This window comes from Bubalus kerabau, chromosome 2 (genome assembly GCF_029407905.1).
Source record: "Bubalus kerabau isolate K-KA32 ecotype Philippines breed swamp buffalo chromosome 2, PCC_UOA_SB_1v2, whole genome shotgun sequence".
NCBI lineage: Eukaryota > Metazoa > Chordata > Mammalia > Artiodactyla > Bovidae > Bubalus > Bubalus kerabau.
Window position 1 is genome coordinate 102720584 of NC_073625.1, and position 13305 is coordinate 102733888.

The 13305-nt window shown below is 38.0% G+C and overlaps 1 protein-coding gene across 1 annotated transcript in view; it reads left to right on the top strand.

The window, feature by feature from the left end:
- CD96 (CD96 molecule) overlaps positions 1 to 13305 on the top strand; it is a 98595-nt gene that overhangs the window by 12096 nt on the left and 73194 nt on the right. The window contains exon 3 of the mRNA XM_055570266.1: positions 3034 to 3158. Coding sequence (XP_055426241.1) covers positions 3034 to 3158 — 125 coding nt within the window. The remainder of the gene's footprint in view (positions 1 to 3033; positions 3159 to 13305) is intronic.

The window sequence follows — 13305 nt, forward strand, 5'->3', positions numbered from 1 at the left end:
CATTTCACTTAAAATTTTCCCTCATTCTATTTTTTATATTTCTTTTAATGCATTAACTTTTGTATTAATACATTCTTGGTTTTTTTTCTAGTTTGCTCTTAATTTCTGAAATGATTTTAAAAACTTATTTCCAACCCTTTCCTGAATTTTCTCACTTATCTTCTATAGAATTTCTTCTCTCCAAATGACTCATTTAGAAGTCTTTCTAAAATTTATCATAGCTTATATCATTTTCTTTATTTCTTTTAGTTCATTTTGAATAATTGGGCTATAGTTTTTATTTATTTTGAAGTCATGTCTTTCTAATATGCTGTTATTATTGTAGGAATATTACTTTGCTCTCTATTCTCTTTTTTTCTTATGGTATCTTTACATGTGATTCCAACCCACTTTTTTCTATTGCTCTAAATATGTTTGTTAAATTGACTTTTATCATGGAAAAGTACACCAGGCTATCTTTTCTAGAGTCTTCAGTGTCTCTAGAGCTCTCTCTTCTGTTATTTTCAAAAAAAATTATATGCCATTATACTTTGTAAAATGCACTTCCTTTCCTCCTATCCCTCACTTTTATCTAAATTGCCTCTTTGCTTTCTCCTGTTGGGCCTGTCTGGTATAATTTGGATTGTACTCCCAGGGGTTTTGTCTCAGAGTGGGATTTCTCTGAAAAGTCCCCTCTGGTCTAGCACTGACAAGCCTTTTCATTTTTCCCTTGAAGGCTCTGGTAGTTTGGTGCCTACAAACTTCTTTCTCTATTTCTGCTGCTATTCTCAGATTAGTTTGCCTTTCTTTCCAGTGATTGTCTGTTGACTTTTTTCTGGAAGGTACGAGGGGTAAGTTCTTAGTTCTAAAGGCCACTGATTTTCCTGTTTCTTTTTGCACAGTTGCTTACACCACAGTGGTTTGTTGATTTGTTCCCAACTATTAATGATGTTATATTGTTATTTAGTGTTCCCATAGATATTGCCTATAGTTTTACTACTCTAGTTCATCTGTTTTTATTAGGAATCTCAGGGATATTAGAGTTATGCCGCTTGTATTGCCAACTTCTCAGAATCTGGACAAACTTTACAAAAATTTACTACTTATGTGTTTGGGTAATGCACATTAAAATAGAATTAGCATATCAAGTAGATTTCATAAACTATACAAATATGTGCCTTGGTCAGTTCTCTGTTTAAAATAAATGATGTAAGTAGAACAATTATAATCTCAAGAATAAAATTAAATAGTATTAATGGTGGTATGCAAATATGGCCAAAAAATTTGGTGGTGATATACATGTAACTCCATTTGGGAGTGCTGTTATAGTAAATGCTTTTAACCATAAAAGGCAGGAATTTTGTTATTGTTGTTTTGTTCTGGTTTTTAAATTCTGAGGTTGGAGTAATATATGGAAGCAGCAATAGAGAGTAAGAAAAGCCCTGTTCCAATCCTCCTGATCCTGAGGCAATAAGGATATAGGAAAATAAACAACCACTATCTGAGAATGATGCAGGGAAGATGGGCCCTAATGGGAAGGCCTGGCTTCAATTAAGAAAGCAGGAGGAGAGAGTTATCATTAAAGGGGACAACTGATATTGACAAGAGCTTGAAATGCAGCAAAACTTTAAAGGCAAAATACAACATCTGAAATAGTCCCATGTGTTTTAAAAATGTGCTGTTGATAATAAGGAGAATGTTCATACCTCATGACCTATTAATTATACTTCTGAGAATGTATTTTAAGTAGCTAAATGGTCAGAAGAAAGCTATTAGTTTAAGGATGAACCTTGCTATAAAGATTGTAATAGTTTAAATAAGTTAAAAACTGAAAAAGCATATGATTCAATACTTGAAAATTGCTAAACAAATTATGATGTATATATGTAATGTAATAGAAATTTCAACCACAGGTAGCTTAAGAATCATGCAAAATCTTTTAAGTAAAGCTATAGGTAACACTTGATGGTAAATAAAATTGCAAAGTATGAAAAAAATACTTGCACACAAACAAGATTTGTATAAATACAGGAAAAAAGAATAAGATTTTCAGGATATTAAGATGATAGAATTGTTGTCATTTATAAATTATTTTCTGATATTATAGTTTACTCACAAATGTATATATATATATATATATATATATATATATGTGTGTATGTATATAACTTTCCCCAAAAGAGAGACTATAAAACTATTTATCTCATATCACTTTAAAAATGAAAATAATTCATTAGACATGCTTCCTTGGAGTTTCCTGATGTGTTTTTCTGTGTGATTTCTTCTTTGGAGAAATATCTGTAAGCTCTAAAAAGACAATCAGGTATAAAAGCAGTGAAAAGATCAGCATATGTCAGAAGTTTGGTGAAAGGAAGGGATGAAAAGGCAGAGCACGAAGAATTTTTAGGTCAGTGAAACTATTCTATATGATATTACAAGAGTGGATATATATCAGACTTTGGTCAAAATTCATGGAATGTACAACACCAAAAGTGAGCCTTATGTAAATAAAATATGGACTTTGGGTGATGATGTGTTTGATGTAGTTTCATTGATTGTAATGAAGGCATCACTGTGGTTAGCGATGTTAATAATGGGGGAGATTGTGCATGCATGAGGGCAGGGTATATGTGAAAACTGTACTTTCCACTCAATTTTGCTATGTACCTAAAACTTCTCTAAAAAAAAATTGTCTACTAAAAATTTTAAGACAACTGAGGCCAGATTATAATGTTTTATATTCTACCTGATCCAGGAAATATGGTCTAAAGACTAATGCACCAACTTGAAGTTAAAGCAGAAGAATGTACTGAACTGTTGGATTCTGTTAAGGGAGTTTTCCTGTAGTTATTCAGTGATACACAACCCTGTGCTTCTCAGTGACCCTGTTACACCATTTACACAATGAGGACTGTAGGCGGTGGGGTCCTCTTCATAGGTATACCCTGAAGATGGTTGAATCTCTATACTAAAACTATTCTCATTTCTTGGATTAAAAATACTTTATAGACCAATCATAGATCCATGTCTTTCCCTCCTTATGTTTTGTTACAGTTGCACAAGAAGAATGGAAAAACAACCATACAATAGAAATAGAGATAAATGGGACTCTGGAAATACCATGCTTTCAAAACACTTCCTTAGAAATTTCATCTGTGCTCACCTTTACATGGCTGGTGGTAAGTGTTGCCCTTTTCAGTGAATAATGGCCATGATCTTTAAATATTAATGAAGTGAAGATGAATAACAAGTAATAATAGGGAAGGAAGCACACTGGATAAGAGACAAGCATTATGTGAAGGTTGAGTTAATGTCTGGAGGAAGGAAGGAAGGACACTATGGGATTCCTTCCAACTCAGCAAGCCCCCAGGTCTTTGAAGGCAGTGACTTAGAAAATAGTTCCTAAAGGTTAGTTTATATTTCAAGCTGTATACTCAACAATGATAACAGAAAGAAAAAAGTGTGATGGTGCCCTGGAGAGGAGCCACATCCAGCAGAAGCCCCTACTCATCCTTATTTGTTTACACACAGCACATGCAGGGGCATAGACTCCCTTTTTCCCCAGAACCCTACTACCACATCCTGGAAAATACACAACATTGCTTGGACCAGGAAACACAAACTCTTAACACATATCAAATACAAATAGAAAACGCCCATGAGAGAAGCACTATGTCTATACAAAACACCACTGCCTGGCTCCATCACGGCCACAGGTAATGACAGGCCTATAGCAGCTATGTTTTCTGACTTACAAGAATAAAACAAAACAGAAATATGGATTTTTATGTGAAATTTTCCAAAACAAGTCAACCAAATGGCATCCAGCTATTAACCGATATATAGAGTGGATTCCTAATACTACAGTTAAATCAGTTGATAACACAAGCCTTACATAATTATAATTACCATAAACACAATTTTGAGAATCATGAAATGGGTGGGGTTATTTAGATGATCCAGAATATGACTGTATCAATTTTTCAGGTCTTCATCAAAATGAAAACACAAGATTTTAAAATTCTTACATAACTAATAAATGTCCATGAGTATAGCAGCTGATACCATCTGCAAAATACTGTACTTGCATGGTTGATCATTTATGTTACAAGTTAGTAGAGTTTTGTGGACTGTCTTGGAAACTGACCCTTCGTGTAAAAAGATTTCTCTGAGGATGTGCCAAATCCAAAATAACTGACTTTCAAGGAGACTTTAAAATATAACCTACTAATAATTTTTTATTGTCTAGATATTTTTTGGATAGTTAGTATAATCAAAAGACATTATAAAATGCCTTTCTCAAATTGTTCTAAAAGCTGCAGTGTCTGTTTATAATGCTGAAAAACGTATGCTCCCCCTTTTTATGGTTTGGTTGCTGAAATGTAAGACTTCCTGCCTGACATTATGCCCATCATTAAAAAGTCAGTTTTTCTTAACTAATGTGATACAAGGTGGTTCTTAGAAAAAAGAAAAATTGAGAATACAGATTTTCTCAAGAAGACAGAAACCTGATGTACTAAAAATTACTGTAATGGAAATACCGTATCTATACCTAGTTTACATTATTAATATTTCCACCAATGGGCAAAAATTTTCCACCCTAATTATCACTAATTCGCTATCAATAGGGGTACTAATATTTAATAGTAATCAAAAAGATTAAGATTTAATAAAGCTTTACTTAGAGATTTTTGTGGGCTAAGTTGATTTGTAGTATCCTTTTCATATCTGAAGAGAGTCTAATCTGTTTTTCCAAGAAACTGTTAAACTTTTCAGTCAGCTTGTATCTTTTCTGTGACACTGAACTTCTCCAGAGCAAAAAGCTGCATTACTCGTTTTAAAAATCCCTAGATCTAGTATATTGCCTTGATTATCAATTCAGTTCATTTCAGTTCAGTTGCTCAGTTGTGTCCGACTCTTTGCAACCCCGTGAATCGCAGCACGCCAGAACTGTCCATCACCAACTCCCGGAGTTCACTCAGACTCACGTCCATCAAGCCAGTGATGCCATCCAGCCATCTCTTCCTCTGTCGTCCCCTTCTCCTCCTTCCCCCAATCCCTCCCAGCATCAGAGTCTTTTCCAATAAGTCAACTCTTCGCATGAGGTGGCCAAAGTACTGGAGTTTCAGCTTTAGCATCATTCCTTCCAAAGAAATCCCAGGGCTGATCTCCTTTAGAATGGACTGGTTGGATCTCCTTGCAATCCAAGGGACCCTCAAGAGTCTTCTCCAACACCACAGTTCAAAAGCATCAATTCTTCAGCACTCAGCTTTCTTTACAGTCCAACTCTCACATCCATACATGACCACTGGAAAAACCGTAGCCTTGACTAGATGGACCTTTGTTGGCAAAGTAATATCTCTGCTTTTCAATATGCTATCTAGGTTGGCCATAACTTTTCTTCCAAGGAGTAAGCGTCTTTTAACTTCATGGCTGTAGTCACCATCCACAGTGATTTTGGAGCCAAAAAAAATAAAGTCTGACACTGTTTCCCCACCTATTTCCCATGAAGTGATGGGACCAGATGCCATGATCTTATTTTTCTTTTTTTCACTAGTTTGTTGTATTTTTAGATTATACATATAAGTAATATTATAAAGCATGTGTCTTTTTCTTGACTTATTTCACTTGACTTATTTCACTTATTTCATTATGCCATGATCTTAGTTTTCTGAATGTTGACCTTTAAGTCAACCTTATCACTCTCCACTTTCACCTTCATCAAGAGGCTCCTTAGTTCCTCTTCACTTTCTGCCATAAGGGTGGTGTCATCTGCATATCTGAGGTTATTGATATTTCTCCCAGCAATCTTGATTCCAGCTTGTGCTTCTGCCAGCCCAGCGTTTCTTCTCATGATGTACTCTGAGGCACTCTGCTGCTGCTCAGTCGCTTCAGTCATGTCTGACTCTGTGCGACCTCATAGAGGGCAGCCTACCAGGCTCCCTGGTCCCTGGGATTCTCCAGGCAAGAACACTGGAGTGGGTTGCCATTTCCTTCTCCAATGCATGAAAGTGAAAAGTGAAAGTGAAGTCGCTCAGTCGTGTCCGACTCTTAGCGACCCCATGGACTGCAGCCTACCAGGCTCCTCCTTCCATGGGATTTTCCAGGCAAGAGTACTGGAGTGGGGTGCCATTGCCTTCTCCGAGGCACTCAGTAAATATCTAATAAATAATTGAATGGATTTGTTTCATTTCTCTTTGTCCTCTCCCTTCATAGTCCTATTTGTTGGCTTCCTATTAAATGGGTGATCACTAAACCTCATGCTTGCTGTGGGATTAGTTAATGAGAAGCTCATTATCAATGACTAGATAACTAATAAGACATCCTCTAACAGTTGTCTTCAAAGAAACTAAGAAGGCTCTGTAAACATTATCTTTGAATCCTGCCAAGACATCTGAGATAAATAAGGGATGGAGAGATTGCATCTAAGGTCATAGTGAGAGAGTGAGTCCTTAAACTTCTACTGAAACCTCTGGCCGTACTCTCACTTTAAAGAATGCATCATAATTGAGACAACTTGAGGAATCTTTTTGAAAGAAACTTCTTTTCAAAGGGAACATTGTATTGGCAAATATGCTGATTAAATTCCAACTGTGCATTCCCCTTTTAAATGTCGAAATCTTTTTGCTCCTTTGATTTACATTCGTCCTCCACCCTACCAGCGCTGTGGGATTCAGCAAGTCTGAGATGAAATCATCTAATCTCCCATTATTAAGGAATAAACTACAGCTCTTTATGTCATGACTGTTATAAGTCTGCAGAGGATATAAATATCCCCTCAATCCATATTTTAGTACTTTAGTCTCTTGTTAAGCCAGCAGTAATAATCATAATGATAACCAATCATTCTTACAGATATGATATAATGTGACTTTTAGAAAAGGTTACAAAGAGATGATGAAGATGAGCTCAGGAGGGTAGAAACCCAGTATATCGGTGTATTGAACTCAGTAACTCTGGGGAGCTGCAGAATGTTCCCCACTTCAAGAGCTGCATTAAACCCTGGAAACAATTTGACAAACTAAAATTAGTTTAATCTAGGTCACTGGAAAACAAAAGCCACACTCTGTATGTGGAATTTTATAAAATCTAATTCAGTTAATGACCTTCACGGGAAAGGTAATTATTGGGATTGTCAGTTATTATAAAAATATTATTGACTGTGCTTCCCTGATTCCATGCTGAGACTGTGTGAAATGTGTCCATGGAGCAGATTCCTTGCATTCTGGAATTTTGCATTCCAGGATCACGACTACACTGAAGTAGAAAGGCATCTGGTGCAAACTGTGTATCTGACATTTCTGTAGCACAAGAGGTAACCAAGGGAGCACAGAGGATGTCAGTTGAGGGTCCGTGTGCATGATGTGATGACTAAAAAGTCATAGAATGTGTGTTTTTAGATGGAATGCAGTTTGAAAAGGACAAATGATATTCTTCCCAGTTTATGTCCTGGGGCGTGAGCTTGCAGTCATCAGGGAAATTCTGCAGGGTTATTCTGGGAGCTTCTGAATTCCCTCTAATGTTCTGTGTTCATCCCAAACTATTGTCCTGATTTCCCACAGCATAAATTTCAGTTCAGTCGAACAAACATATGTGAATCTGTTTTAAGTGCTAGGTCCTACAGGGATAGGAACCTGTATTGGACATGTTTCCTACCATGAAATACAACTTTAATAAAAATGTAAAACAGCAACATGGAGGGAAAATAGTTTGATTCTGACTAAGTGGACCTGGAAAAACCTCTTAGGTTATTTTTGAGCTGGATAATTAAAGTCGACAAGCAGCAGACATGTATTTCACCAAGACCCTGGGACCTGTGAGCACAGGTTGGCAGCACCCACTTTGTCAGGGTGGGAGAAATGTTGAGGGATGGTTGTTCCCAAACTTGATGGATAAAGAGAAACCCATGACTCTTCTCTTTAAAATCAGGAAAAGAAAGTGAGAAACATATCAAACAGTTCAATACCAATGATAAAGGCATACAACTAGAATCTAGATGCTTATTTCTTTAAAGTTTTCTCTATAAATGTATCTTTTCTGTACTCTCTTCTTTTTTATTTGTAATATTTTACATGTAAATGAAAATCAAAATGGGCTTCCCAGGTGGCACTAGTAAGTGCCACCTGCCAATGCAGGAAACATAAGAGATGTGGGTTCGATCCCTGGGTCAGGAAGATCCCCTGGAGGAGGGCATGGCAACCCACTCCAGTATTTTTGCCTGGAGAATCCCTTGGATAGAGGAGCCTGGCGGGCCACAGTCCATGAGGTCACAAGAGTCGGACATGACTGAAGCGACGGTACGCACACACTGTAAACAATATTGGTCTTCCATGCCTATGGGAAGCCTAGCTATTCAGAAAAAATGGCTGTCACCTTCTATCTGATGGCAGCTGACCCTAGCTACCTTCACCATAATCAAAACTGAAGTGTTAGCCAACCTGCAAAATGTTGACAGCCAATTGTGTTGATTGGAAAAAATATTGTTGTGGATTTCTATAAAATGGACATGGGGAGCTTTGCAAGCAGCCTGCTTTGATAGCACTGACTGGATGGGGAATAAATAGAGCAAAGTGAAGATAAGAAACAGTTAGGAGATAAAGAAGTATCAGTCGATGCAGTTCACAGAATTTACTGAATGGGCTCTATACACTCAGCACCTGCCTGGTGCTGTGGCGCTACTGCCTGCCCTGGCATGGAGCTCAGGGCAGCCCAGCGATGAGGTAGCCTCACTAAATCCAATCGTACCGTGGTCTCTTTTCTGCACTGAAAATTCTGATTCCAGTACTAAAATAGGAACCCTTCTGCAAATTATCTTAGGGTTTATCAGGTCATTAAGAGACATTGAGGAGAAGTTTTCCATGATTCAATATGACCCCTCCCAGCCCTCATCATGCTAATTATTTTATCCAACTCCTGTTTATTATTTCCTTATGTACTTATTTTCCTTCTATGGATCCTGATTTTTTTGTTTTCCTTGTGAATTTGTTCTTCTCCTCAAACAGACTCTCAGCAGAAATGTCAAGGACTGTCGGTTCTACAGACTTTTTGAGGCTCTAGGAAGCAAAGTCATTAACAGCATGGCTTTTAGAGGGAGATTGTTGCATTCAAATCCTGTTTTCAAATCTGCATTTGCTAGCAGTGTGACCTAAGAGCTAGGATTAGGGTGAAGTGAGTAGGGCCTTCACCTTGGCTGCAAAATTTAAGGAAGTTCCCCCAAGAAACCAGTAATCACAATACTTTCAAGCATCAAAATTTATGGAAAATCCATGATAAACAAAATGCCAAATTTTTAAATAAAGGCACGATGTCTTCTGTTTGTTATGAGACCCTGCTATGCTCTTCAAGGAACAGGGTTTTTCTCAATCAGCCTGTGGTTCCTGGGTCTTTGTGGCATGGTGCCCCCTTAGGGCCACAGGCATGAAGGTTGACAAGGACAGGAGAAAAGATTGAACAATGCATGACTTTATGAAATCAGTTTTCAAATGTTAAACTGTAGAGTTTTTATTAACTTTTTCCACTGTTAAATATGTCAAAATATGGGAGGATATTTTGCTAAGTGCACGTAAGGACACATATTTTTCCTTTTGTCTCAGAATTCTATACAGCCTTGGATATGTTGCCCAGCCTGATTTTAGTTCTGTCATCCACAAAAAGGGATAATTATATAATGCAATTATAATTTTATTGTAATTATATAGTTATAGTACCAGCCCCATGGTGGTGTTGTGAGGTGGTGATTAACTTAACACAGTACCTATGCTCAATACATATTAAAAAGTAATTTTTAAAGAGTTCATTTTAGTACTCTCCATAATTCTTTAATTTAACCATGCAGAGAGTAAATACTCATGAATTCACAGCAAGCTGATCCAGTTCAGGTTGTAAGACAGTGATTTAGTATTAATTGAACATTTGTTCAGTGTTAGGACTCATGTAGGTATATCCTATACACTAGCTAATTACATCTACATTCCTCATTCTATTGTAAGGGTCCATCAAGTTGTAAATTTCATGAAGTTTTAGAAATATTTATTAATATTTTAGGGATTCCCAGGTGGCACAGTGGTAAAGAATCCAGTTCGAACCCTGGGTCAGGAAGGTCCCCTAGAGGAGAAAATGGCAACCCATTCCAGTGTTCTTGCCTGGAAAATCCCATGGACAGAAGAGCCTGGTGGACTATAAACCACAAAGAGTCAATTATAGGTCACAAAGAGTCAGACATGATTAAGCACTCACACACATTAGTATTTTAAAAAATATCAAAAGAAAAGAAAAACAGCCAAGAACAAAGATTCTGTGCAAGATCACCTACCAGTCTTTCTTGCAGAAAAAATACCCTAGAATCATTCTTATCAGGTGGGAGTTGTGTATTCTGGGACACCTGTCACCAAAGGTAGGTCAGTTCAGTTCAGTTTTGTGTCCAACTCTTTGTGACCCCATGAACTGCAGCACAAGAGGCTTCCCTGTCCATCACCAACTCCCAGAGCTTACTCAAACTCATGTCCATCGAGTTGACGATGCCATCCAACCATCTCATCCTTTCTGTCCCCTTCTCCGCCTTCAATCTTTCCCAGCATTATGGTCTTTTCAAATCAGTCAGTTCTTCACATTAGGTGGCCAAAGTATTGGAGTTTCAGCTTCAGCATCAGTCCTTCCAATGAATATTCAGGACTGATTTCCTTTAGGATGGACTGGTTGGATGTCCTTACAGTCCAAGGGACTCTCAAGAGTCTTCTCCAATACCACAGTTCAAAAGCATCGATTCTTCAGTGCTCAGCTTTCTTTATAGTCAAACTCTCACATCCATATATGACTACTGGAAAAATCACAGCTTTGACTAGATGGACCTTTGTTGGCCAAGTATTGTATGCTGTCTAGGTTGGTCATAGCTTTTCTTCCAAGGAGCAAGCCTCTTTTAATTTCATGGCTGCAGTCAGCATCTGCAGTGATTTTGGAGCCCCCAAAAATAAAGTCTGTCACTGTTTCCATTGTTTCCCCATCTATTTGCCATGAAGTGATGAGACCGGATGCCATGATCTTAGGTTTCTGAATGTTGAGTTTTTCACTCTCCTCTTTCCCTTTCATCAAGAGGCTCTTTAGTTCTTCACTTTCTGCCATAAGAGTGGTGTCATCTGCATATCTGAGGTTATTGATATATCTTGGCAATCTTGATTCCAGCTTGTGTGTGCTTCATCCAGTCCTGCATTTCTCATGATGTACTCTGCATATAAGTTAAATAAGCAGGGTGAAAATATACAGCCTTGACGTACTCCTTTACCGATTTGGAACCAGTCTGTTGTTCCATGTCTAGTTCTAATTGTTGCTTCTTGATCTGCATACAGATTTCTCAGGAGGCAGGTCAGGTGGTCTGGTATTCCCATCTCTTTCAGAATTTTCCACAGTTTGTTGTAATCCACACAAAGGCTTTGGTATAGTCAATACAGCAGAAATAGATGTTTCTCTGGAACTCTCTTGCTTTTTCGGTGATCCAATGGATGTTGGCAATTTAACCTCTGGTTCCTCTTTTCTAAATCCCCTTTTCTAAATCCAGCTTGAACATCTGGAAGTTCATGGTTCACGTCCTATTGAAGCCTGGCTTGGAGAATTTTGAGCAGTACTTTGCTAGTGTGTGCTGCTGCTGCTGCTAAGTCACTTCAGTCGTGTCCAACTCTGTGCAACCCCATAGATGGCAGCCCACCAGGTTCCCCTGTCCCTGGGATTCTCCAGGCAAGAACACTGGAGTGGGTTGCCATTGCCTTCTCCAATGCATGAAAGTGGAAAGTGAAAGTGAAGTCGCTCAGTCGTGTCCAACTCTTAGCGACCCCATGGACTGCAGCCTACCAGGCTCCTCCATCCACGGGATTTTCCAGGCAAGAGTACTGGAGTGGGGTGCCATCACCTTCTCCTGCTAGTATGTGAGATAAGTGCAACTGTGCGGTAGTTTGAACATTCTTTGCCATTGCCTTTCTTTGGGATTGGAATGAAAACTGATCTTTTCTAGTCCTGTGGCCACTGCTGAGTTTTCCAAATTTGCTGGAATATTGAGTACAGCACTTTCACAGCATCATTTTTTAGGATTTGAAATAGCTAAAGGTAGGTCAATATATCAATAAAGGCTCCTTTCAATCAGCAACCTATCCACACCTCCAGGATCTCCCATTTATATAAAAACCTCTGGCTTCCTGGAATTTCTTTTAAATTTTTCATTCTAGATAATCCACAAAATTGTTTTATTTGTATTGTGATGGTTTGGATTTATTAAGATGTAATGTCTCAGAGATTTTTTTGTCTCTTTCTTGGTGCTGTGACTTAAGTATCTTCTCTCTATGACATTTGAGCAAGTTACGTAATCTTGGTTTATTCCAGATTGTTTTAAGGATTAAATAAGACTTAAAAGAACTTGGCAAAGCACCTAAAAGTAGGTGCTAAATAAACTTAAGCTATGACTAATAATGTTAAGGTTTAGTTATGGTCATAGTAATAGTATTTAGTAGTAATACTAAATAGTAATAGTATTAGTAATAGTAATTTAGTTGTGGTCACAATAATAGTATTGTCTCTCCCTCTCCCAGAACTAGACATTTCATTGTTTGCCTGCGTTTTGTCACCTCTCTTCCCATTTGCTCCATGAAAGCAGGTGCTCACATCCAGGTTCTTGCCCCATCCCCTTTATATCTGGGGCCTCTACAATCTCTCAGGATCTCCTGATGTTATAGGTTGCAGGGACACTTTGCAACCAAATCCATCTTTCCCAATGAAGGGACAAATCCTTCCTCTATAACAGTCGAACTCCCGAAAAACAAGCAAAAAAAACTAAGCCTGATTTCTTTAAAAAATATCTTTTCTCCATCAGTTAAACTACTTCGGCCAGTCACTCCCAGATGCACAATAAGTAAAAAGCCGTATTCTCACCAGTCTCCAACCTCAGCCTCTGAGCACGTATCTTCCCACAACAAAGTGACAGTTGGAAACTTTCCAAATGGCAAGGCATTTACTAAAAGTTCAAGCATTTTGAACTTCTGGATTCTCACAAAAACAGTCCCTTGCATAAAACAAGAACCGTGAAATAGCTTGTACTGAAGGACCTGCAGGGTGAGCCTGCTTCCTTAATTATAGTAAGTTCCCTACATATGAACAAGTTCCATTCTGAGAGTGTTTTCGTAAGTCCAATTTGTGAGTCCAGCAAAGTTAACCTAGGGACCCAACTAACACAATCAACTATACAGTACCGTACTATAACTTTTCACACACATTAAAAAAAAAAAAAATTTCAATCTTACAGGACAGCACCTTGAAAAGTGCAGCAGTACAGTGCAACAGCTGGCA